Source organism: Agelaius tricolor, unplaced genomic scaffold (assembly GCF_023055355.1).
Source record: "Agelaius tricolor isolate 1412-34295 unplaced genomic scaffold, bAgeTri1.0.p SCAF_13, whole genome shotgun sequence".
Taxonomy (NCBI): domain Eukaryota; kingdom Metazoa; phylum Chordata; class Aves; order Passeriformes; family Icteridae; genus Agelaius; species Agelaius tricolor.
In genome coordinates, this window is record NW_027269273.1 from 2,322,963 (window position 1) to 2,348,059 (window position 25,097).

Consider the following 25,097-nt stretch of genomic DNA (forward strand, 5'->3'; position numbering starts at 1 on the left):
TTGGAACCAAATTATCCCTTATTTTTAATCAAATTATATTGTCAATATTTCAAGTGTATCTGATTTTATATATTTTCTAAACTATTCAATTCAATTGCTGCTACCTCTAATATTGTTTGGTTTTTTTATGATGGGATAATTGGGCAAACATAACATTACTGATTTTAGGACAATCCATCTCATCCTCCACGTACACATGAGAAGGTCTGCAAGGACCTGTGCCTCAGTGGTGCCCATTTCTCTTCTCTGGCTACAGTCACCTAAGAATCTTAGCTCAGTTTTTATTCTAAACTTACAGGAGATGGTTCATACTTCCCCTCAACAATGTACACAGGCAACATAGAATTTTTAATGTATTAATACTCTGTAACATGCTGCTGGCTCTGTAGGAGCAGAAGGGAAAAACAAGGAATTGGAAATGGACAGGAAAAGAGGAGACAATGGAGAGTAAATAAAATAGAGCATTCTTGTTTAATCCTTAGAAATCACTCTAACCACAAGCTGTGTTTGCAATAAGCCCTCCTGCTCCTTTTCAACTGCTACTAAATTCCAGAATGAACATAGTAAATTTTACTCAGACTAGCCATGTCTCAGCTACGAACCTAGGCAATTGTAATGTTGATAACCCAGGTAATCATGATCTTAATAACTACTCTCTCCTAGAAGAGCATTCTCTTCACCAAAGTAGCTATAACCAAAACCAGTGAATTTCTTCCAAGAGAGTCATTTACCTTCTTAACAAATGCATCAACTTCAGCTTCTTGAAGTACAATGGAATAAACCCTTCAACCTTAATTTGACCACATTAACCCTGGTAACAATGAGCAGAAAGCCACTGGGCCAACATGAGGCAGCAAACCTTCTTCTAGGAAAACTAGACTAGGAAACCTTTTTGTATCTCAACTACAGCAGAGAGATTGATACTCCAGTGTGCAGTTATTTACATCAGAATTCTCATGCTACATGTGCAACCTGTAGCTGATGGTCTAGCTGATGCTTTCCCTGCCCAAGGCAGGGGTCTGGAACTAGATGGGTTTCAAGGTCCCTTCCAGCCCGGACCACTCAACAATTCTACAATCTCCTAAATCTGCTCACAAATGTGGGGACTGACAAATAGTCCCCATCTCCTCTTCCACAGCAAGGCCTATTTCAACTAACCTGCTTTATACACTCAGCTTTGCTTAATTGCTCCAAAAAGTAGCCAATACTGTATTAGGAGTAAGTATTTTATTTAAAGTGCTTCCAGACAGATTCAAGAAGCTCTGAGGTAATCAGCATACATCCTTCTCCTCTGACAATGCTTTTTAGGTATTTAAATTTTAGTGAATGCAGAATACTAGAAAAACATTGCCACATAACCCTAATTCTGCTTAAACAGGTTAATTGTCTCTGACTTTTCACTTCAGTGAGAGGCTGGCAAGTGAGCAGTAACAGTGGGAGAGATGAGGAATCACTGCAAGGATAATGGGATTCACCAGAATAAAGAACTCAGAGAGGTTGTTCTTGGTCTGAATACAATACAGACGAAGCTGTGAGCAGCAGGAAGGACTAGACCTGCATATCCCTTCCAACCACAATGGTTTTAGGATTCTGTGATAGAGAGGGAAGAACAGTGAGAACTGCCAGCCAAAGAGAGCAGGGGCACACCAGACTCCCCAGATGACTGGAACACGCCTCTTCCACATCAGCAAGGCCTTTTACAGACTCTGACATACAATTGTTCAGAACACTCGCCACTGACTGGCAGCCTTTACTTAGACTTTGCTTTTGAGCTTGTTATCTTAGACGTAATAATTACTTTTCACTCTTCATTTTAGCTACTGGATAATGGAGAATTATTTGCCTTACAAAATTCTGTCACATTTTCCCTTAGTATGTGCCAGCCAGCTCAAAAAATACACAGGATAACCATTTTCTTTATACTCAGTCTGGGCCTGTTCCCTTCATTTCCATCACACTGCACAGCCAGAGCATTCATTATCCTCCTCAAAACATTCCCTCTCAAAAAATACAGGAGACAGTTTCTTTTTCTGTCCCTTTTATAAGCCTCAGGTAAAAACTCTGGGAGGCTTCTTTTTGCAGGAGATGAACTAAGAACGGGAGAGACTTTTTCTGGCAATTTGATCCTTTGTTTCTTCATTGCCATTAGTTTTGCACCAGCCTGCTGGAACTGTCTGCAGGAGAATTCTGAACTACAGGAGAGCATTCTCCCTCAGCATATAAGCAGAGGACTGTGTCCCACAAAAATGCTCCACAAGCCCTGGCTTTGTCTTTTGTGCCTCACCTGCCTGCCCAGTTTCAATGCAGTTACTTAAAAACCCAATTAACTAAAGCCGATAGAAGCTACAAAAAAACCAAAACCAACCAACCAACCAACAAAAAAAAGTTGTATTCTCAGTGCTATGAAAGTTTAGATTCAATTTTTCATATCATTTGCTCTGCCAAAAGAGGAGAACAGAAATCTGCACTTTTATTGCCCTAGGTGAAATATGAGCTGGCCCTAAACAGGGCATAAATAAATTTGTTTTCTGCCCTTCTGTGACTGGGAAATGGAAAATTTATTTTGCTTTCTAAATTCTGCATTCAGAATCCAAATCTAGCTAAAATATTGCCTAACTTCATGAAAATATCTCTTAAAAACTCAGAAAGGCCTTGATAAATCAAAAATCTTTAGGTCTAAAATGGCAAAAGCAATGACCTCTGAGTAAAGGATTATCTGAAGGAATTACACTGAGACTTACCTCACTGGAAAGAGGTCGTCTTTGGAGCAGGGAAATAACTAGCCAGATTACAGGGAAATAGTTCATAGCACCTATTTTACAAATCAATGCATAGCTGATAACCTAGTTCATCATTTCACAGCACATGCTACAGAATGAAGAGCTGGCAATCTTCCCAGTTTGGACTAAACAGCCTAAGAAGAAATTTGCAATTACTAGAGAATATTCAATGTCTGTCTTTGCATCAGCTGGAAGGTTTGGACAATTTGTTACCTTCAAAAGATTTCATTTCCTCAGGTGGGGAGAGGGGAGAATTAACAGACATGATAATAAATCATCTATTTCCTTCTGCAAGATCGGGGTGTAAAACTGGAGAGCTTTGTGTTACCTGTTTCACAGTGTGTGCAACAAAGCAGACTATTCTGTTAAATGTTGGCTATTTCATTGGTCTATAAAATAGTGTTAAAAGATCCCAGCCATCTGCCACTCCTAGGTAATTGCTCAGGTCAAAATTCTGACTTTATGGTAATATTCTCTTGTTACAGCTTTGTACCTGCTATAGTAAGCAGGTGATCAACACCTATAAATATTTTTTGATACCACCAGGACACAGAGGAACAAGTGGTAACAGAGAAAAAACATTTCACTGACAAGAGACAACTGAAAACTCCCAAGTCTCCCTTACAAAAATGGTAACTTCTAAACTGTGACAAACTTTTCAGTTTTCCTGGTGGATTCTCCTCTGCACATTTGGTTGTTGGCTGTTGAAAAGTCACCTCTCACTTGCAGAGAAAAGCTGCCTCTTCATTAGATCAGCTTTCCCACTGAAGTCTAAGCTGGTATCATTTTTGCTCTTGGTGGAGGACAGGTGCTGCTGGTTTGTTTCCAACTTGTTTGGGTTTCAGAGGACCTAAGTCTGGGAGGTGTGTTTGAAGTTTTGTTACACTGCCATCCACCAAATTTCTGAGACCAAACCTGAGCTATCTGCTAAACTTATGGGCAACAGAAGTCAGGACCTAAGTCACACTTGGTGCACCCCACATACTCTCTCTGATTTCACATTTGTTCTTTTCTCCCCCAGGTCCCAGCTTTGCAGCAAACAAGCACATGTCCTGTCCAGCTGCTGGAGGTTCCAAAGCTAGGCTGCCTTTGGGTTATCAAGAAAACCTGATTTGTATACTACTGCTTGATAACAGGCTCACAAGAGGGGACTTAGCTTTTGCTCACCTTGTGCACATGTGCAAATCTGTTTTCTCATGTTTTGTTTTGAAAGAACAGACAGATTGGACATGCTGCTTCCAGTAATAAAGCACACTCCAGTTTCAGAACTACAGCACAACTGGAACCTGCTCTCCCAGATAAGGATTTTGTGTCTTATTCTTGAAACAGAGTCCCACATTCTGCACCACAGCTGCACTGTCACTTTGAACTCTTAACATCATTGACCAAAATCTTCCCTTACCATTTGGTTGTGCTTTTTTTCATACCAGTTCTTGGGAACACTTGTGTATGTTTCCAGTAGGCCTCATTACCAAAAGCAAGCAAATCAATTCCTGCAAAGCTGCACAAAACCATGAAAAGCTACTGCCACAGCTGCAGCTGGAAAGCCATTAGCAAGCAGCCTGTTGGGAAATAAACACACAAAAATTAATCCAAATCTGCATCAAACCCATGCATCTTAGACCATGCTTCAAAGGCTGCCAAATCCCAACTTATCCAAATCCCATACAAAGTGAATTCCAAATGCATCAGCCTTCAAAACTTTTGAGGAAGATACCAGTAATTTGCAAAGCTCGTGATGAGAAATAAATCTCGCAGCTAACAAAGTCTCAGCTACAAATTACTGAAATTCAATAAGAACAGGAATTCAATATGAAATTTCAGCTTCTGAATCAAAACATCAAGTCATCAAAATTCCAAGTCCAGTGTTGAACTGCATGACCCAGCTCCTCAGTCCTGCCTACTTGCTCAGTGACTTCATGCATCCCATTCACTCTTACCTCTCTACAGCTCTCCAAAAGTTCACCACTAAAATATTCCCATAACCTCACTAACAAGTGCAGAAAACCTTGATTTAGTAAATACTAAATTTGAATTGCAGGTTTTCATGGGACAAGGCTTGCCAGAATGGTTCCCAAAATGAGCCTGTGACACATGGTCAGATTCAGTGGCAGGACATGACATACCTAACCAAGCAGTCCCTAAGAACACACCCTCTGCCAAAGAAGTGTAACACACTGTAATGTTTACCCTTGAGTCTAGGCCAGGAGTGCTGCAAGAGCAATCTGCATTTAAATCAGTGTATCAGGACTGTAAGCTACTTCTGAGGCAAGGATATGGAATATGGATACTGAAGGGAGGCAGGAAACAATGCAAGATTTTCAATTTAAAAAAAGAAAAGGTTACCATGACATCAACAAATCTCCAAGAAGAAGACATTCCTCTGAAAAAACCTCAAAATTACTCCAACTATCCATTGAGACATGCAGCATTTCAAATTCTATTTATCTTAATACAGAGTAAGGAAAATGGATGACTGTGGTGGTAACTTGTGAGGTGGTTGGGAGGAACCAGGGCAATCAGAAAGCTGTACATAGTATTTCTGCTGGCAAACTGGTAGTAACCACTGTATAAAAGAGAACAGAGAGACAGGAACACTGCATAATTAAGAGTCCAAGCAGCCCCCTAGAGTAGGAAGCTGTGCATCACAAACTGGAGGCACCAGTGCAGAGTGAGATAAGCACTGCAGCTGGTAACTGTACACTGGATTTCTAAACAGCTTTCAACTGCTATTCCAGAGAGCTCTGAGATGGCACAGGATAAATGACAGATTTACTGGTGTTACTTCTTACAAAAGACAAAAGAAGGGGCAGAAACAAGCAGACAGTCTTCCCAACTCTGTAAGCCAGCATTTCCACAGGGATTGGCTCTGAAATAGTGTAATTCAGTGCTTTCAAAAGCAATATAAAAGGAGAGTACTGAAGTAATGAAGGAGGGAATTTTTCTTGTCTTTTCTCATTCCAGGCAGTCAAAGCTGACAACAAAGAACTGAAGATGGTATCACAGCACCAAGTGATCAGTGATTTAAGCAAACCAGTTCAATGTCAATGAACTCAAATGTGTAGTGAAAAAACCCCTAAACCTATACAAGATACTGACCTATAAATTAGTTACTACAGTTGAGCCTAGAAATTTCTGAAGTAAATTAAGAAAACTCTAGAAGCATGCTAGCTCAACAGTAATTAAAGGCAAATAGTGCAGTGATTTCCCAAAGAATACCTGATAGTAAAGACAGATCTAAGATGCTGCAAATAGTTCTTTGTCCTTACTTCCATTTAAAAATATCCATTTTAGTAAGCAGCACAACTAAACCTCCTACTCCTCCACAAGATACATCCCTACATTGTTGAAATGACAGCTATTATAATGTTATGGAAGAAAAGGAGTTTAAAAGAAAGGGCAGGGAAAAGTAGAGGATATTCCCAGCAAAGGCTAAGCATTATGATGGTTTTGGCAGAATGTCCAGGTGGGTCATTAAGGGCTAAGAGCTGCACCAGCAAAAACAAACTGCATGCTCAGTGACACACAGATCTAGCTCTTAGTATTGATAAAAAAGAGAAAAAATCCAAGGCCATTTTCTTACAAGCAAGGTGAGAACAGTGAAGAGGGAGCTCGACCATTTTAAGTTTAGCAAATTCATATTTATCCTGAAGCACATTACAGTCAGGCTGAACAAACCTGATAGAGAAGTTATTGAAACCCACAGTTTCCTATTGGAACTGTAATTAAGTGCATACATCTCTACTCAGATTCTTATGTTTATTCTCCTACAAAAAGCAAAGCATGGTATTTTGCTAGTGCAGGCACCAGAAGGCCAGCATGACAACACGGAATTTCATCTTAAGTCTGTGAATAGCATCTTGTTGCTTTGGGTTTTCTCCTCATGATCTCCATAGCTATGATAAGGGCAAATCTGTAACTGGCAATTTTTGTGATGTATTCATCTGTAAACATGCTACATGGACTGGAAAAGTGGTAATGAACTAAACCAGAACTTTAAACCATCGATGGAAAACAAATTATATCAAGAGAGATAAGCAAGACAGAAATCTGAATGATTCCCTTACTCCTTGCCCAAGTATTTACAGTGTATTTTGCAGTTTGAGTGACTTCAACTGTCCAGATTGCCATCTTAGTGACTACAACTGTCCAAAGTGATGTGAAACAGAGCCTGGTCAAAATCCAAAACTTAATGCTATTAATAGTTCCATGCTGAGACCTGGCCTTTCCATACACGGAAGTGCTGCTCATCAAGTGGTGGTTTTTTAACATAATAAAAGATGTAGCACTGTCACAATGTTAAAAGGGTGATCTTGGCTCTACCAACAAGCCCTACTAGGGAGCCCCTTAGATGTCTCAATCTCAAAGTCCAGACTAAGAGCATTTCAGTAGCCACAAAGATGAAAATTACTGCATTATTACATTATCTAATCTGATTAGCCCTGATTACACCCAACACTTTGTATTTGACTTGAGCAGAACTGTGTATTTTGACAAAAAACAAGTGACCAGTAAAGCACATAAAGCTGTGCCTGCAGAAGTGCAAACTGCAGTAACCTCAGCCCACCACCTTCCATAATGCAGGCTCAGTGTAGCTGTTCAGCATGATGAGCACTAACATGCATTCCTGAATCACTGAATAAAACCACAACACAATAAAGTGCATCAAAAGAAGAAAACAGGCAGAGATGTCATACACTGTTTGCAAGTGGCTACCCTAAATTAGCAGACAAAGCATTAAAGTTTTACAGCCTCACCCACACGTACTGGCATCCTGCAGAAGGCTTTTTCTGCTGGTTTTAATGAGAAAAGGAGGAAGGAAGGACACTAGAAGTTTTAGAATATAAACTTCAAAGTAAAGAAATGAGAAGATTTTGGGGTGGGAGAGGAAGGAAATGAGACATTTTCAATGGAAATGCACACTACTAAAGAACCGAGCAAATTAAGGAATAAAACGAGGAGAAATCACTTGTAAAATGGTTTCTAAACTTCCAAATGCTTCAACACTGGATACAACCTTTCAGAACTTTTAACCTGAACTTCAGCAGTCGGCTTTAAATAAATTTCTAATCATATCTTAAACTTCCAATGGAGTATGAGAAGAGTTTTTAGGGATGGACAGGTTTTTCCAGAGTAACTACCACTTCAGTTTGGACACAGTTTGCTGATGTGTGACCATCAGTGGGAGCCATCACAGCTCCTAAAAGAAGCAGAACCACTGGTCAGCAGACACAATGAACAAAGGAGGATATGCTAACCACCTCTGCTGCTCTGCACCCTCCTCTCTCAAACCGTCACAAACTAAGTAAAATTAAGCTATTTTTAGCTTGAAGTTTGCTGGTTTTGTTGCTAACAAGAAAAAGGGGGTTTTATACTAAAACCCCAGAGCTTTTTCCTCCCTTCAACTGGAACAAAAAGATATTAACACCCCCTTCATATCTTGGCCTGTTTCCATCCTGCCTGCCTGCCTCCTATGGCAACTATAAATTATTCTTTCAGATAACCTGAGGTTCTGGGAAAAAAAAAAAAAACAGCACTGGGTAGACTATGACAGAATCATGGATAAATGAGTATGATGCCATTAACACGACAGGCAGCATCAAGAAAGTTATTTCTAAAGAATACCTTTACACAGAATGTGACACTGAATAATGAAGAATGGCTCAACAGCAGAGTGACTACCAGAGGGCAGAGATAAGGAAGGCTGTGTGATATTCAGGAACATTATAAAACCTGGAAGAGTACTTCCACATAATTGCATTTAGGGATGTGAAAAGGCAGAGGAACTAAACAGACATGGGGAGTTTTTTTAAAATGACTGATGCAAAGTAATTTCGAAGAAATAGAGGAAAGGTCTGCCTCTATTGCACGAAATTGGATAATGCTACAGATCTGCTACATATTTGACAAAACCTAGCTACCAACAGGAAATACATCAGACAGGAAGCCCAAGGGGAGAATTAATAACATTTCCTATCAGTCTAATCTCAGCAAGTGTTTTCAGTATTTATGACAGAATGACTGCATCATCCAGAACAAGCAGTCACACTCTCCCAAAACGAGCTTCTCTGTCCATTGAGTACCAAAGAACAACAAGGGAGACTAAGCTTAGGAAATGTATTCAGCTGGAGATGGAGCAAGAAATGCTCATCAGACTTGGTAAAAAAAACAATAAATCACCTGTTTAACAACTACTTTAAAAAGTTATGATTTGTAACAAACACTGGCTTGATACTAGTGCAGAGACAATGATATGAAAGGATAAAGTGTGGTAAGACTCACAAGTGCTCAGTGCAATCAATGGTACCCAAGCCCAGGAGAACACGAGTGAAGAACTGCACGAGCTCCACTCAGCTGTTTCATGCCATCAATCACAACCAGACATTAACATAAAGCCTACAAAGAACAACAACAATATACACAGGAAAACAGTTGAGACACGAAAGTCCATCTCGTGTAGCTCTTCCAAAGAATGCAACAAAAACCAAAAGTAACCCTTAAAGCCTGGAACAAGCTGAAGAACATTACTGAACAGAAACTGACTTCTGTGCAATCCAGCCAAGAATTAGTACAAAAAACCCAAGAGGTTTCTGTCAGGATCTTTTCTAAAAGCGCTCAACTGGTTTAGTACTACACAGAAATAATGAAGCACCGGGCCAGTACTTCCTTCTCTAGTCCCCATTCTCCATCCTCCAAAAAAAAAATCTTATGGAAATACACTTACATGAATCTACTCTTAATTGGTGTGATTCAGATGAATTTCATTCTTCTCTCAGTGATTCAGGCAGGAGAAGGGATTTGTCAAGCAGACATTTTTTACATTTTATTGCAGATTAATACTAGTTGTGTTGCATTGCTTAAGATTTGTTGTACAATAATAGCTAAGACCAAATTCAAACCAAGATATGGACCACATATAACCGAAGAAGTCTCAAACTGAATTTCTGCAGGAAATTGGAAGTTTGCCCTGCTCTGCACAAGATGCTTTAGTAGAGAATCTTCAGACCTCTCTTCTAATCCTTGTTATTCTTTAATTCTGCTTCTTTATTCTGCTATTTGGTACATGCTATCCCACAGGGTCACAAAGTCCCCCTGACCCACTCTTTCCTAATCAACTACTGCAGACCTCTCCCAGCAGTAGAAACTGCAGCAGCAGCAGCTGGGGCTCCAGATGTGGAGCTGCAAATGTTGGGGAAGGAAGTGAAGCTGGGTATTTGCTCCCTCTCTGTGATCGGTAAATTACATCTTCAAAAACAGGCCTGTGGATAAAATACAGAGTAGGTTCTTTTTCCTGATTATTTTTGCTGGTGTTTAACTGAGAAATCTTCACTGAAATCAAACAAAAAGCAGTCAAAAATATGGTCTCTTAGCTGTTGTGGATGGCCATAAGACTATTTGCACCCACAAAAAGGATTTTCTCCAACAGCTTTACTGTAACACCCAGTCTTTCCTGCTTTCCTTGAATTAAAAGTTTCTGATGGCACAGGTTTACATTAAAAGGCAACTTTTGTTCTAACATGATGGCATCATACTGTTTCCCACCATGCTTGGAAAAATTAACTTTTAGATTCCAAGGGAAAGACTACAAGATTGGAAAAAAATATCTAGCTTGCATGATTTCAGACTTTTCAAGAATTCCCTGCACACTTCACATTTGGAATGTAATCTTCTCTACTCCATTTGGTGGGAGAAATGTGCAAGATTTCCCAGGATCTGCTCTGAAAGCCTGCCCATCGCCCCAGAACAAGAGTACCATAGGAAAGTGAACTATGGCTCTTGTCCTTCTTGTCAGGAGTCACTGATTGGTCCCAATTCTTCAGCATAAATGTTACCCTCTTTTGCCTACTCAGGTTATCTTGAATGATCCTTTATCCCATCACAGAATGTCCCCAGCACTCTCTGAAGTCTTTACCTATTTAAGAGCCCTCAGGCCAGTTCCTGTAAGGAGCTGAATTTGTGGGGCACCTGTGGATACATTATAAAATACTGTTCTGCTCTCAGGACTAACAGGGGCAGACTCCAGATTCTACTGCAGATTGATTTGCCTGGGTGCACACTTGCCAATATCAGTTTAGCATTGCAAACTGCATGGGGGAACTGCACAAACCCTCACCTGAGGCAGACATGTCAGTCACAGCCTTTGTCAGGTAAAGAGCAGCAAACAGAACATCTGGCAGGGAAGCAACAAGCTGGACATCAGACAAAAGCCTCTCACTGTCTAATGACTTATTGCCCATTATTTGGAATGGATTTACCGTAGAAAAAATTAATTCAATTAAAAGAGCTGATGCAATTACAAGAGACAAAATGCACTTTGACAAATTGTATTTTAAGAAGGTATATAAAAGGGCAGAGAGCACAGACTTCATTTTACACAACTGAAAAGGCTCTGGGTCATTTGTGGACTGTACCTAAAGACAGATTTACTCATACGTGAAGAGGAATGAGAAAAGAGACGAACAAGGAAATGTTTTTATGATAACATGGGACTTTATTTTGGCAAAAGAGCAGCTACTATTAAAGGCATTTAAGCATTGTGATATTATAAATATCACAGCGAGCAGAATTCCAGACAGCATTAGGAAGGCTGAAGAGAAGGCCCAGCTGATGAAATAATCTTAGTTTGGGCAAGGACTTTAAGAGAATGACACAGAAGCAGTGCAGGGGTCTGTCAAGCAAGCTCTTCAAGAAGACAACAGAAAGGAAAAAAAAATTCACAGGTCCTGAGAATTTTGTATATATAAACACACTTCAGATCTTACCTATATGGTCCTTGAAAAAGTTAATTCTGGGAATAAAAGATCCAAGCCTTTTCTTACCATTTTTCTAACACATGACAAAATTGAAATACTTAATAATTGCAATTAGCCTGTCATTGCAATTACACACCATCATCAGGAGCAGAAAACATACACACAAAGGAAGGAAATACTGACATTTCAGATTTTCTACCTACACCCACTAGTTTTACTAAGGTAGTTTTGAATTAAAGAGTATTAAAATAACACAGAAGAATCAACATTAGAAAATGAGCCTCAAAGTCTGTTTCAGGCTAATTGTATGAGAGAGAAGACACTAAGAGTCAGCTTACAAGAGCAGAGGGTTGAGGATAAAACTTCAGATTTACCACCATGAATGCAATTACAAGCAGAACAAAACCGGTTTCCTAGAAATTCATGCATCAAATGCAACAGCACATTTTAATTTATGAATCTATAACTTCACATCATCATGATAAATGGATGACAGTAATTTTTTAACTTAATGTCAGTGGGTTGTAAAGATTAACACCCACATTCTTCCCTGCATAAATTAACTATCCAAAACCGGTAGGCTGAGACTGATTCTCTGTTCCTACAAGGTGTAACAAATCTATGAACAACAGTATCATAATTTATAATGTTTCATAATTACAATGACTTTTTTTTTTTTGCACAAGTCATTAACTCTTGCTTTCCTTTATAAGGAACAGACCTCCACTACAACTCTTTGCAAAAAGACCTCTTTTTCACTTGTAAAAACCTGATTTAATCTTTTTTGTTCTGCAGTGCTGTTTTCCTTTGACTATAGTACCATATAACTGGCAGCAATAAAACACAATTGAAAAAAAATCCAATTTCAAGAAGATGCATGAATCTGAAAAGCAAAGACCAGTACACAGGAAAAGAAGAGCAGCATTTTGTTTATTATTAGATGTCATTTCTACAAACATTAAAAACAAACAACAACAAAACAAAAAACCAACCAAAAAAAAAACAACAAAAAAAGGCAACAAAGAAAAAACAACCAACCTTACAAATGCACACAATTCTCCTTCCCTGAGTGCCAGTGGGACAGGCAGGATTGTCAGAAATAACTGACCTCTCAATCAGTCTGAGAAGAAATTTAAAATGAACTTTAAAGTAGGCAATTCTCTTGTATGATGCAGAGTTCTGAATCACCAGAACCACCAGGGAAGGTGTGTTTACTGTATTTCCTAAAAAGTGTCCTGTAACTCTGCATGCAATTCTGACTCCAGGATTCATCCTTTCCCCCCCACCTGCAAACTCAGCAGCTCCAACTCTCGTGAGTGAGGAGCTGACATGCCAGCCCAGCACAGAACCTGTTCCGAAAGACATCTGCTATTTAAAAAGGCATTTCTTGCCCAGAATGCCCACGTTGGCATGAGATGTGCAAGACTAACTCCTGTAGAAAAACCAGGGCTGTTAAATACCAGATCTGGAATTCTCTTGTCTCTAACACAATGCAAAATCCTCAATGCACGTCACCTTCCCTAATTACTGAGTAATTTCCAAAAAAAGGGCAGATACCATCTCCTATTCCACTTCTGACCTTTCTGTTTAGACAGAGCAGTGTGTGAATGTTTTAATCCCTCAGAACACAGAAATGGTGCTAATACCCTGAGGAGTAAACCAAGTGTGGTTTGCACTGCTCCTTACAGTTACTCCTAATAATTACTTCTTTGTACATGAACCAGTAAAATAAAACCTTCCCAAAGCAAAGAGGTGACATTGCCATAGAGAAACATCTACTCAACAGAGCCCTTAAGAACAAGCATGACACTTGAAGTTGAAACAAATTAAATTAACATGTGCCAAAGCTTACAGAAGATGTTCTGCAAACAATTTAAAGGAAATACAGCAATGTTTACCTTTCTTGGACCTCATGGCATATAGGCCTACACATCAGTGCTACCTGAATTAGTTTCTGCTTTTACTTACTGTGAAATAGTCAATCATTTAAATGTGTACAACCAAAGAATGTAAATACACTAAAAAGCCAGGAGTCTTCTCTGAAATGAGCAGCTGCCCAATGACAGATTTTTCTTCTACACAATTATTACTGGAATGCTTAATTTTATTCTTCAAGTCCAAGAAATTTTGGAAAAAAAAAACCAAACTGAAATGTGCTATTTTAATGAATCACAGCTGTATAGATAATCATTTAGCTCAATAAATCTGACAGAAGATTTTTAACCTACTATGAAATCTCCTGAGTTTTAAAGAGATTCATGTATTTTACTCATTAGAAATTGACTTGTTTAATCTCTTTATTAACAGCTTTAGCAATACCTGCATAAATTTCAGGAAATCTCAGGAACAGGCAAGATTTGCACTATAAGCAAGAGGCAGGTTCATAAAGCACTTCCATCAAAGGCTAACTTACACAGGGAGAAAATAATTCTCAGGTTCTGCTAGTCTGTATGAAGATGCTGAGATACACAAAGGAGAATAACTAAGCCACACTATTTGCAGTAAATTCTTCTACACTCAGACCAAAGTCCATGTCAGGTACACCAGCTGACCTTGTACAGCAAGGAGAATTTCCCCACCCTGAGGAAAAGTCTGTATCCCACATCAGCAGACCACAAAGGGCCTGAGCAGCCATGTCTGCCCATGCTGGTTGCACTGGAATATCCACACCCTGATGGTAAGAAAAACACCAACACCACTCACTCACTGGGACTCCACTCAGCAGCTTCCAGGCCCCACAGTGATGACACCAAGCAAGCTTTAGAGCAATGAATACCCAAAATCCGCCCCTTTCAGGCAGGGTCTACCCTCACATTTAATGAGCAAAGCAGAACTTGGCAATGTGAACTCAGCTGTGACTTCACATACAAGGGTTTTAAACTCCTGACACCTGCAGAACTACTCATGTTTCCTACTGCTGCATAAACCAAATAGTCCTAACTAATGGAACTAAGGCCAAAGGACATGCCCAAAGAGAAATAGGCAAGCACAGGGCCCACTGATCATGGACACACAGAAATTAAACCACATTTAAGGCACATGAGACAAACTTTTCCTTCCTTTCCGTGTTTTGCTACTTTAAGAGAAACAGAAAAGTAGAATTGCACAAATTTACATGTGCTTCACAATACAAGGATTTCTAAACTATGCATATGAAGGTGTATTTTAGCAGGATCAACAGAAAAAAACAGGCACTAAGCAAATGAAATGCTTTTGTTTTCCTCACTAAGGAAAGTGAGACAGTGAGGGCAGAACCTTACTTCAGAACTGGGGTCTTTAAACTGCAAAAAGCGAAACAACTTTTTTCACTCTTCTCTTTAAATGATGAAGACACTCTGCTTCAGTAAATACAGTTTACTACCCAAGGCCTTTTCATTGAAGAGATCTGTTAAAGTATATTTTGTGTGACAAATATCTGTGACACTGAAAATTCCAGAAATTCTACTGTGCATTGCACAGGAACTGGAACACAGGGTATCACAAGAACCTCTTGTTTAAGGTATATGCACTTCCTTCCCTCGAGACTTCTCACAGCTGCAGAGAGGATTTGGAGCTGCACAGGTAAATGAAGGTGTGGGGATGGAGAAAGGCACCCCTATCACACCCCCCTGTCAGCCCCAGGGACTTCTGCCCAGCTCTACACCATGCACAGCAAGAACATCCACTGGGAGGGGGCATTTGAAACAGCAATGGTTTCACAAATCACTATACAATCTCATCTTTCACTGGTTTCCTATTGAAAAATGATGAAAAATTTTCAAAGCATATAAAAGAACAATTGGATTCTGAAAATTATCATACCTGACACAGCAAGGAAATCATCAATACTTGTTATATCATCCACAGCCTCAGTAAGAACACGGATGTGATTCTCCCACGTACTCCTATACATCTCCATGTTGTTTTTCACAACTTGACTTTTTGGTCTGGCAGCAAGAGCTAAAGCAGCATTAATAACCTGTACCAAAAACAGACAAAACCAATGAAATAATTATTTCTTCAGAAATCAAATCTTATGTTTTACTTAACATAGCAAATCAGCATTCCTGTTCTCCAAAAAAAAAGTTTGCTCAGCTTTTGGTTCTCTTCTCAAGCAGAAGTATCAGTCAGATGTTGCTTAGGCCAACTTCCATTTCAGCTTCATAAATTAAGAAACTGATGGAAGAGGACAGAAAAATCCCAACATTCTGGGTTTTGTTGGAAAATCACACTCTTCCACTTTGCAGGATATCAAATACACGGAGGTTTTCACTCACACACTTTTCAGAACAGCAACATCATTTCAGTTCTGAGTTTAACATCAAGAGCTTGCTATGGACTATCTCCACTGAGAGAGAGAATACCAGCCTCTGTCACACAAAAGCGGGAGGTTTTTCCAGAACAACAGCTGTGTCTTTTAGGAGCAGAGGTACGGAACACAACACATATTACAGCTAGATAAAAGCAGCAGTCTGGTTGTGCTCAGTCAGTTCAGACTAAAACCAGAAATTATACCCACATGAAGAGAGTAGATTTCATCTCTTTCAGAAAAGACTAACTGAAGGTGCAAACACTGGATCCCAAAGTGATTATTTCTACAGATACTTCTTCAGTCAATTAGCTAGAGAGGCTTTTTCCTAATATGGACGTTTATTGATGTTATATACATAAACATTTTTAAATTAAACTAACACATATGCCGGGTAGAAGCTCAGCATTAACCTTGCATTTCCCTTTTTTTTCCTTCTGAATACTGCTTATTTATCAAGCAGTATTTTAAGACAACCAAACACGATGCAAAACATGGGGAGAACAAAAACAACATACCCTTGTTGCTGAGCATGGCAGCGAATTAAAAAGCACAGGAAGAGCAACAGGAAAAGAAGAAAAAAACCCCAACATCCCAAATGAAATATATTACAAGTTATCTTTTGCTTTCTGAAAAAGGAAGAAACTGTTCAAATTGCACACTGGCCCTAGAAAGAGTCATAAAAACGTTTTGCAAGATACTTAATAGACTAGAATATGCTGGTGCAGTAACAATGAGAATTCTGCCTGCCCCATTTTGGTCTGTTGGGTTCCTGACTCGGTAAGAAACATTTGTTACAGTACAGGAAAAGAGCAGAAGCTCTGATACTACCAGGAGCAGAAGGCATCAAGGCTGGAATCAAACAAGCAGCGCCTATGTGCTGAGGGACACGTTTATAAAAGTAGGGATGCAAGTTGTAATCAATAATTGTGCTGCTTTTGCATTAATTGACATTTGGTGAGGAGGGAAGATGCCACCGACGGAAATTATTTTTCTGAGAGGAGCTGCTAAGAGCTTCCTCCGCATCTAAAAACACCAATCAGCGACTGGTTTTGAAGACTGACATGTGTTTAAACCACTAGAAAGCTGAACACGCCCCTGTGAACACACATGTTAAAAATGAACAAACTCCAGGAAAAGCTCTCTATCCTGGTGTCTGGAGAGAGAAGTTCTTCCCTGCTGAGGCTGGGAGGCCTGCCACAGAGACTACAGCACTTCAAGCTTGAAGAAACAGGCAAGGAGAAACACCCCTCTGGGGCTAGGGTGAGAAAAGCCTCCCTCCCATAAGCCTCTGCAAACATTAATGTTTTAAGTCTTATTAGCTCCCCCAGTTGATGTCACCCCTGTTCAGCCCCCTTTTCCATATTAGCATTCTCCCTCCAATGTTCTCCCCTTTGGCTCTCATTTGCCACATCTCTCCACCCCTGTTGCCTTATTGGTTCCCCTGGTTTACTGCTCCTCCCCTGCACCACTTTCCCCTGTTTCCACTGGCCCTTGTCCCTCAGATCCACCCCTTCTTCCCCTTATTTTACCTCGAGCTTGTTTTTGTCTTTGTCCCTGTACCCTCTTAGAATAAACACCCTTTGGATCTCCCAACAAAGACCTATCCTTGCCCTGTTTGTTAGCTCCGTTTTAGCCAGCGTGCTCCAGGCCCCAAAAGCGCAGGTCACTCAAAGGGACTCCCTGAAGTTCAACACTTCCCTTCCCCTCCTGGCCCAGTGGCCGGGCAGGGGAGGCCCTGGGGCCCCGGCCGAGGTAGGGCCGGGCAGGGGAGGCCCTGGGGCCCCGGCCGAGGTAGGGCCGGGCAGGGGAGGCCCTGGGGCCCCGGCCGAGGTAGGGCCGGGCAGGGGAGGCCCTGGGGCCCCGGCCGAGGTAGGGCCGGGCAGGGGAGGCCCTGGGGCCCCGGCCGAGGTAGGGCCGGGCAGGGGAGGCCCTGGGGCCCCGGCCGAGGTAGGGCCGGGCAGGGCTCCAGCCGCTGCAGGGCAGGGGGTGGGGAGAGTCCAGGTCTCACCGGCCACTGAGACCAACCCTGGCTGTCACTGTCATATTTTCTGGAAAAATCCCCTTGCCCAGGATTTTCTCCTGGGAAGCTGAGAAACCTCAGCTTCTCTGTGTTTTGCTGCTTTGGAACGAGGTCTGGAGATTGTTTTATTCAACATGTGAATTGTTTTTACTTAATGACCAATCACCATCAGCTGTGTCAGACTCTGAGGAGTCAGTCACAAGTTTTTATTATTCATTCTTTTCTAGCCTTCTGTCTGTATCCTTCTCTTTAGTATAGTTTTAGTATAGCATGATTGATATGATTATGATATATGATATGATAAAATAATAAATCAGCCTTCTGAGAACATGGAGTCAGATTCCTCATCTCTCACCTCATCCTGGGGACCCTCACAAACTCAACACCTGGCTGCTGAGATCCCAGCCCTCCTCACAGCACAGCCACCAAAGAAACCAAGGCAGCTCTGCAGCATGGGCAGAAAGCAGCCCCTGGCTGGAGCTGAACACAGCAGGGGCTGGCAAACAGCCATGCCCAGAGTGGCTGCCCCATTCTAGCCCCGGCCCCTGAGATTCTGACACAGCCCCAGCACCTCCTGAAGAGCCATCACCAGGAGTGCTCCGGCAGGGCAGGGATCAAGTCCCTGCAGGGATCATCATCTGCAAGTCCCAGGTGAGATCTTAATTCTTTCAGGGTCCAAATAAGGCTTGTAGACCTTCAATCCTCCCTCGAGTGAGAGAAAAGGACAGAGTGAGGACACATAGAGGAATAACATGAAGACACCAAGGTCAGTAAAGAAAGAATCAAGTCCCATATGGCAGGAGAATGGGGAGATGCCTTAAGTTTAAGCTGAAATCCTCTTGTCAAGCTATGAAGAAGAATATAATTGACACATCAGACTCTTTTTCTCTGTAACTCATTGAAAAGTATGCAGGATGAAGCATTCAAATTGAAAATACGAGCAAAGGCATCTATGCTAAAGTAAACAGATGTTGAAGTAGCTGTGATCCCATGACAAGTTTAAACAGAAAGAGAGAGAAGAGTGATGAAAACCCTGTGCCCCCAGGGAAAGAAAAAGACCTCTGTTCCCAGAGATTATTTCAAAGATAGATAAAGAGAACTTTTAAACAGCTCATCCTTAAAATAGTACCCTGTAAGTTGACTTTGCCCATAAACACAAGTGTGAGAAGGCTGCAGAAAGATGGGAGGGACTTCACGACTGCAGATTTTCCAGGCAGCTGCTATTTGTGAAAATTAAACACTACAACAGAACTCTTTCTTGTGGAGAAGTCTCCATGGCATGGCAAGGGACACTCTTCTCCCTAAGTGAACTGAAGAAAGGTTATTCTAGAGGTGATAAACTGACTGAATTGTTTCTGTACATTGTTAGTGGGAAAGAAAAGGTTGTAGGGGGAGGAGAAATGTTCTGAAAGTTTTTTGATTCTTATAATGCTTCATTTTAGTTACTGTTAATAAAGTTTTCTTTATACCCTTTTAAAGTTTTGAGCCTGCTTTGCCTTCCTCCTGGTCCTACCTCACAGCAGGAAATGAGTAAGTACATTCTAGGGAGCGCACTGGCATTCAGCCAGCACCCAGCCCACCACATTATTTGCTGCATTGGCTGGGAAATCTCGAATTGGCGAACCAAAACCACTACCATAATTTTTCCAATTCTAACTCTAAACATTTGAAAACGGTGGAAAGGAGGTTTCAAGCAGTCAGCACATGTATTTTTGTCCAAATTATAGTTTTTGTTAGGATGCACAGCACACCCAAATACTCAGTGCCTACCCTGTACAGCTGCATACAAGGTATCACCTCCAGTTTCTCTATTTCAATAGCAATACCCAAGATACATAACTTTCCACAGGCAATGCAAATATAAAAGCCCATTTCTGTTTAGCTCTACAGCAGCTTCTCCAACACCTCTAAAATTAAGAAATTTGTAGGAGTTGAGGCTTTAACTGTTTTCATTCCTATCACGCTTGATTCATTTTCACAGGATCAATTTCCTAAGCCAGGGGCTCAAAATTTCCCCTCAATAATTCTTAGGTCACATTGGTCCTGTTTTGACTTACCACACTGACTAGTTTAGGTTTTAAAATGTGTCCATCAAGACTGAAATACTGAACAGGTAGTTTCTAACTTTTCTGTTTAAGCCCCTAATTAGACATTAACTGAAAGTCAAACTCTATTTCTGCTCAAATACTATAGTCTTTTTCTTACTGCATTTTCTTCTTTGTTTTGGCAGATTTAGCAGGTTGGCTCTGCCAAAAGTAACAATGAGACAGTGCAAAAAGCTGTTCCACTATTAGAGCCAGCATCTTTTATCTCACCAAAGATAGAAAGAACCAACTTTTGTCTCACCACATGCAATAAAGAGGTGAACTTTTGGGAAGATCATCAAAACATCTAACAGCACAGAGACTGCACTGGCACATCTTATGGGCTGAGGCTGCACAAGGGCTGCAAATTATCACCTCTAACCACCTCAACAACACCAACCAGAGCATTTACCTAAGGCTTCCCTCAGGAAATTTACAGCTACAAGTGAAATCAGGTCCATCCCACACAAAGGCAGCTAATCCTGAATTAAACATTAAAGGTGACACTGTTCCTTATGGTTCCCCTGGTAAACTGCTCTAACCCTTAATGTCCAATGTCCTATTAAGAAAAGAATTTCACTTTGGATAAACATGGCTTCCAGAAGTGTGGAAACAACTCAGAAAAAACATCCCATAGAACAATTGAGACTGACAGTAATGAAGACAAAATCCTGTCATATCTAAATTGCAGAGCACACTAAAGACCCCATATGTCTTCATCCTGCCAGGGAACCACATCAAGGTACGAGACTTTTGGCTAAGCACAGATCTACAGTGAGCTTTGTTCTGTCTGGAACTGCCCCAAAGCCATGATCCACATGCACGGTTCAGGCTGTGTACTCACAATCTAGTCCAACAAACTTGAATACATTATCGCACAAGTAAAATGGAGACTTTAAACCCTCTTCTCCTGTAAAAAGAAGAAAAAACAAAAAAAAGGAAAAGAAAACTTCAGACTGGGACATACTCAGACTCACCAACAAGAGACCAAGTTGAAAATGTCACTTTCTTAGGCTTCATGAGGTTTATTCGCTTTTCTACTTCACTCCAACTATTGTTCATGGTGTAGATTTATTTGAATTGGCCTCAAGAAACAATGAGAGCAAAACTCATCAGAAGTCTCTGTTCCACCACTGCTTCCTGATCTAAAATAAGGTTAACATTTGTTACTGGCTAATTAAATATAGCCTTATTCTACCTTATTACAGCATACTAGGCTGTTCAAATTCCATTATTACTTTTCCCCCATTTGTATTCCTGCACACAAATATCACAGTTCAGGTTACCAGAAAGCTGCTACTACTCCTGCTGACTGCTGGGGCATTTCACTAGGAGCTAAATTACCAGTTTTCAAATAAATCCTTGGGCTTGTGAGCAGAACCTAGGCGAGGACAGCATGTGCTATTATTAGCTCCCCTGCAGTAATAGCCATATGTCCTCATCAAGTACAGGACACATCATACTCTATACATTCCATCAAATGAGAACCACTCTGAAGTTTAACAGCACAGGGATTACACAAGTTGCGAGAAGCTTGAGGACACAGCAAAATGATGACAGTAATAAGATTCTACCGTCTACTAACTTCTGAACAGCCACTTGTTACATCAAAATACTGTTACACTAAAATGGAATCTGAGGCATGCACAGGACAGGAAGCTTTCAGGGACATACTCCTGTGCACAATGGGCTAAAACAGGGTGCATGGGGGGGCAGAAAAACAAAACACCAAGACCACGACAGGCCCACAAGCCCAAACCTGGACACTGTTCACACAGCCAGCTCCAGACTGGCACAGTTACTCCTTTATTGCAGAAGTAACAATTTGGGGACAGCAGACATCCATCCTGCCACAGAAGGCAGGGAAGCAGTGCTGAGATGGTGCCTTGAGGGAAGGATAAATCATAAATCCAGCCCAAGGTCAGGCAAAAGGAAACAACCCAAGAGTAAAAAAGTACATAGGCAGGGTTGGATTAACATTACCAGAGAATGCTTTTACAGTCTTTCAATTAAAAAAACAAGGTAAGAAGCAATGGCAAATGTCTGTTACGGCAGTGACTACAGCAGAAGAAAACTAGACATTTATTAGAAATTAAATATAAGGATATTCTGAATACCAAAAACTGTTAGCCCCTCTAAACAAAACATGGAAAATACCTTAATTAATAGTTTGGGGTTTGTTCGGCGATTATCTTTCTTTCCAGCTGAACAGGAGCTGGCCATCCAGCTTTACATTCACTTGCACATCCAGCAGACTAATTTCCAACTAAATTAGGTGGGCAAATACATCAACTTGACATAGTAAAAGCAGAGCCAAGTTCAGTCAAATATTTTTCCAATATGCTTGAGAAATTTACCTCCAAGAACAGAAGGGTCAGTTCTGCCCTAGTGTAAGCTACTACAGCAAAGCTGAAAGAGCTCCCCCCAGGACAAACCCCTTGTGGAACTTCACCAGAGTTTTGCTACAGGTGAGACATTGCAGCTCCATATTTTCTTGCTAAAGAAAGTATAACAGGATGGTCATATTCAAGGTGAGCAGTACATCAATTTGTCATTTGAGTCTGTCATTTCTAGAGACCAGAATCCATGCCTTTGTTTAAAATCAAAACTATCCTGTGCATCTTACACTGACCCCAATTAATTTATGTAATGTGACCAGTTTCTGAACAAACTTAATCGAGGTATAGACATGGATAACACAACAGAACACAGAAAACTGATTTCTGAGCTTTTAGAAGGTGGATTTTTTTCCAAGCTGTTAGTAAGTACCTCATGTTACATCACAAAAGAAATTGCACTACTTGGGACTGTAAGGAAGAAAACTCATGTCCAGCTGGTTTTGATGAAGAGAACCTGAGGTTTTTCTTCCTTCTTTCAAAAATGATCACCTGAACATCTAAAATCCAGTCCTGCAGCTGGGGTGGAGGAACATACTCATCATGACACAGTCTGGCTGGCTCTGCTGGAAAAGGACGTGACACCCTGCTCGTGTCAGCAGCACACCCCAGTGACAGCTGACAGCACAGCCAGCTCAAAGGGCACAGTCACAGTGCAGAGAGGAGGTGACACCTGCTGGATCACACCTGGATCAAACCGTGTCCAGTCTGGGGCTCTCGGATACAACAGAGACAACAATAAGTAAGGCAAGCTCAGCACAAGGCCACCTAGAGGGTTATGGGCTGGAGCTCTCACCCTGCAAGGAGGGACAGAGATCTGAGCTTTTTCAGCCTGAGGAAAGGCAGCTTCAGAGGGCCCCAAGTGCAGCCCTTCAACACATAGGAGATGACAAAACCAGCACAGACAGGCTCTTCACAGCCATGCATGGTGGAAGGGTATTCTGACAGCAGGCAGAGGGAGGAGCTGAAGAGAGATGGCACAGATGCACACAGGAGAATTTTCACACCAAGGTTAGTCAAGCTGTGGAACAAGTTGCCCAAACAGTTTGTGCAGTCTGTGCCCTTGGACTTTCAACACTTGACCAGTCAAAGTTTAGAGAAAGGTCAGAGTTCAGTTTGAAATTGAGCATTGAAACAAACAGCTGTGAGCAAAAGGCTGTAGACATCCTAAGGTCCCTTCCAACCTGAACTACTGTTGTTCTGAAATGCAGTTACTCTGTAACTCTATAAATACTGACACCTTTCCTTCTGGGGCAAGAATGATACACTTCCCCAGGGTAATCTAGGAAAGGTAACAGAAATGTAAACAATGCAATGAACACCATGACAGGATTTCCTAGGTCACTAATAGGACACAGTGGTTCTACTAAAGAAACCACAGAAACATGCTGGCACTCTGCTATTCTTGCTCTTTTAACACAAAATTGTGGGGAACTTCTGCGAAGCTCTGCCTGGCATTTCTCTTAACACAGATGGGGAGCTTAAATATCCAGATATACCCAAGCTCTGCAAAAAAGAGTGTCTATTTACTACTAAGTCAAAAAACAAACTTGGAAGCAAAACCTCCCACTATAATGGTAAAGAAGGTAAAAGGATATGTGACACTGTTGCTTTGGCATCTGGCCTATAAAGCAATTGCAGTAACACAGATATGAAAACCCCATAACAATTTAAAGCTTTGAAAGCTGAATATCTTGTATACAACATATTTAATCATAAAATGCATTTCAGTCAATATAAATAAATAAAATTGAGGTCGTGTTGATAACAGTTCTAGACAATACAGACATAGTCTACCCAAGGGCTAAGTGCATTCCAAGAGTAAATAAATTACTGGCTGTATTTGTCAATAAAACTGACTTGAATTGCTTGGTAAATTCAAAAACCCCACTGGAAACAGCTGAAAGTAGATGCAGAGTAAAGGGAGATTATTTAATCATTACATTAAAAGTGACATATGAAGACAAAGCAAGATTGTACTTCCACAAGAAGCTTTCATCCATTTCTGAACATCAGAGAACTTCATCCACAGCCCTCTCCTCCCCTCACAACATCCCAGAAAATGCCACCTCAGCAGCATCATCTAGTCCTGATAGTTATGAGGAGGTAAGTGTACAGGTGGTACATGACCATAAAGTTTTACATTATGTTCAAGATTAAGACATCTACTGCTTCAGAAAGAGACTAAAAAATCCAAAAAGCAACAATGATGCAATAAGAACTCAGCAATCCCTAAAATACTACATGCAGTGGTGAAAACAAGTAAGACAAATTATTACCCAAGATAAAATTCTGAAGTCCTATTTACAACCTCTACTTTAGCAGAACTAGTTTTTAAAGAACATCCTCGATTCTTTCTCCCTTCCCACAATTTAAAAAGCAGGAAGGAGGGATATCACTCAGGGCATGTGGTTTAACACTGAACATACTTGACTGTGTTTGGTAATAAGTTTGATAAGTTATATATGAGTTATATATGAGTTGTTCTGAGAATATGAGGCAACTTGAAGCTCTGCAAAAAACCTCAGTGAACAAAGAGTTATATTACCTCACCTTAAAATCTAGCAAAAGCCTTCTTGATACCAACAATTAAACGAAGATTAAACTTCTACATGGTCATTAAAAGCTACTGGAACTTGTGACTAAATTAAGAGCACACAGACTAAGCAATCCCTCAAGAGCTAACAGAACTGTGGGCAAGGGGGTAACCCAGCAATTCTATAAACATGATGGATCTGATACAGCAGGCAAGAAATTCAGACAAAATTCTGCA

The 25,097-nt window shown here is 40.7% G+C and overlaps 1 protein-coding gene across 5 annotated transcripts in view; it reads right to left on the reverse strand.

Moving 5' to 3' along the window:
* The window catches only part of CTNNA3 (catenin alpha 3), a 435,224-nt gene that overhangs the window by 119,437 nt on the left and 290,690 nt on the right, over positions 1-25,097 (reverse strand). For 4 of the 5 annotated variants that reach the window (XM_071438368.1, XM_071438369.1, XM_071438370.1 and 1 more), the window contains one exon: positions 15,335-15,491. In XM_071438368.1, coding sequence (XP_071294469.1) covers positions 15,335-15,491 — 157 coding nt within the window. Of the gene's footprint in view, positions 1-4,182; positions 4,343-15,334; positions 15,492-25,097 lie in introns of all 5 variants that reach the window. The other variant, XR_011681008.1, reaches the window with a different exon arrangement.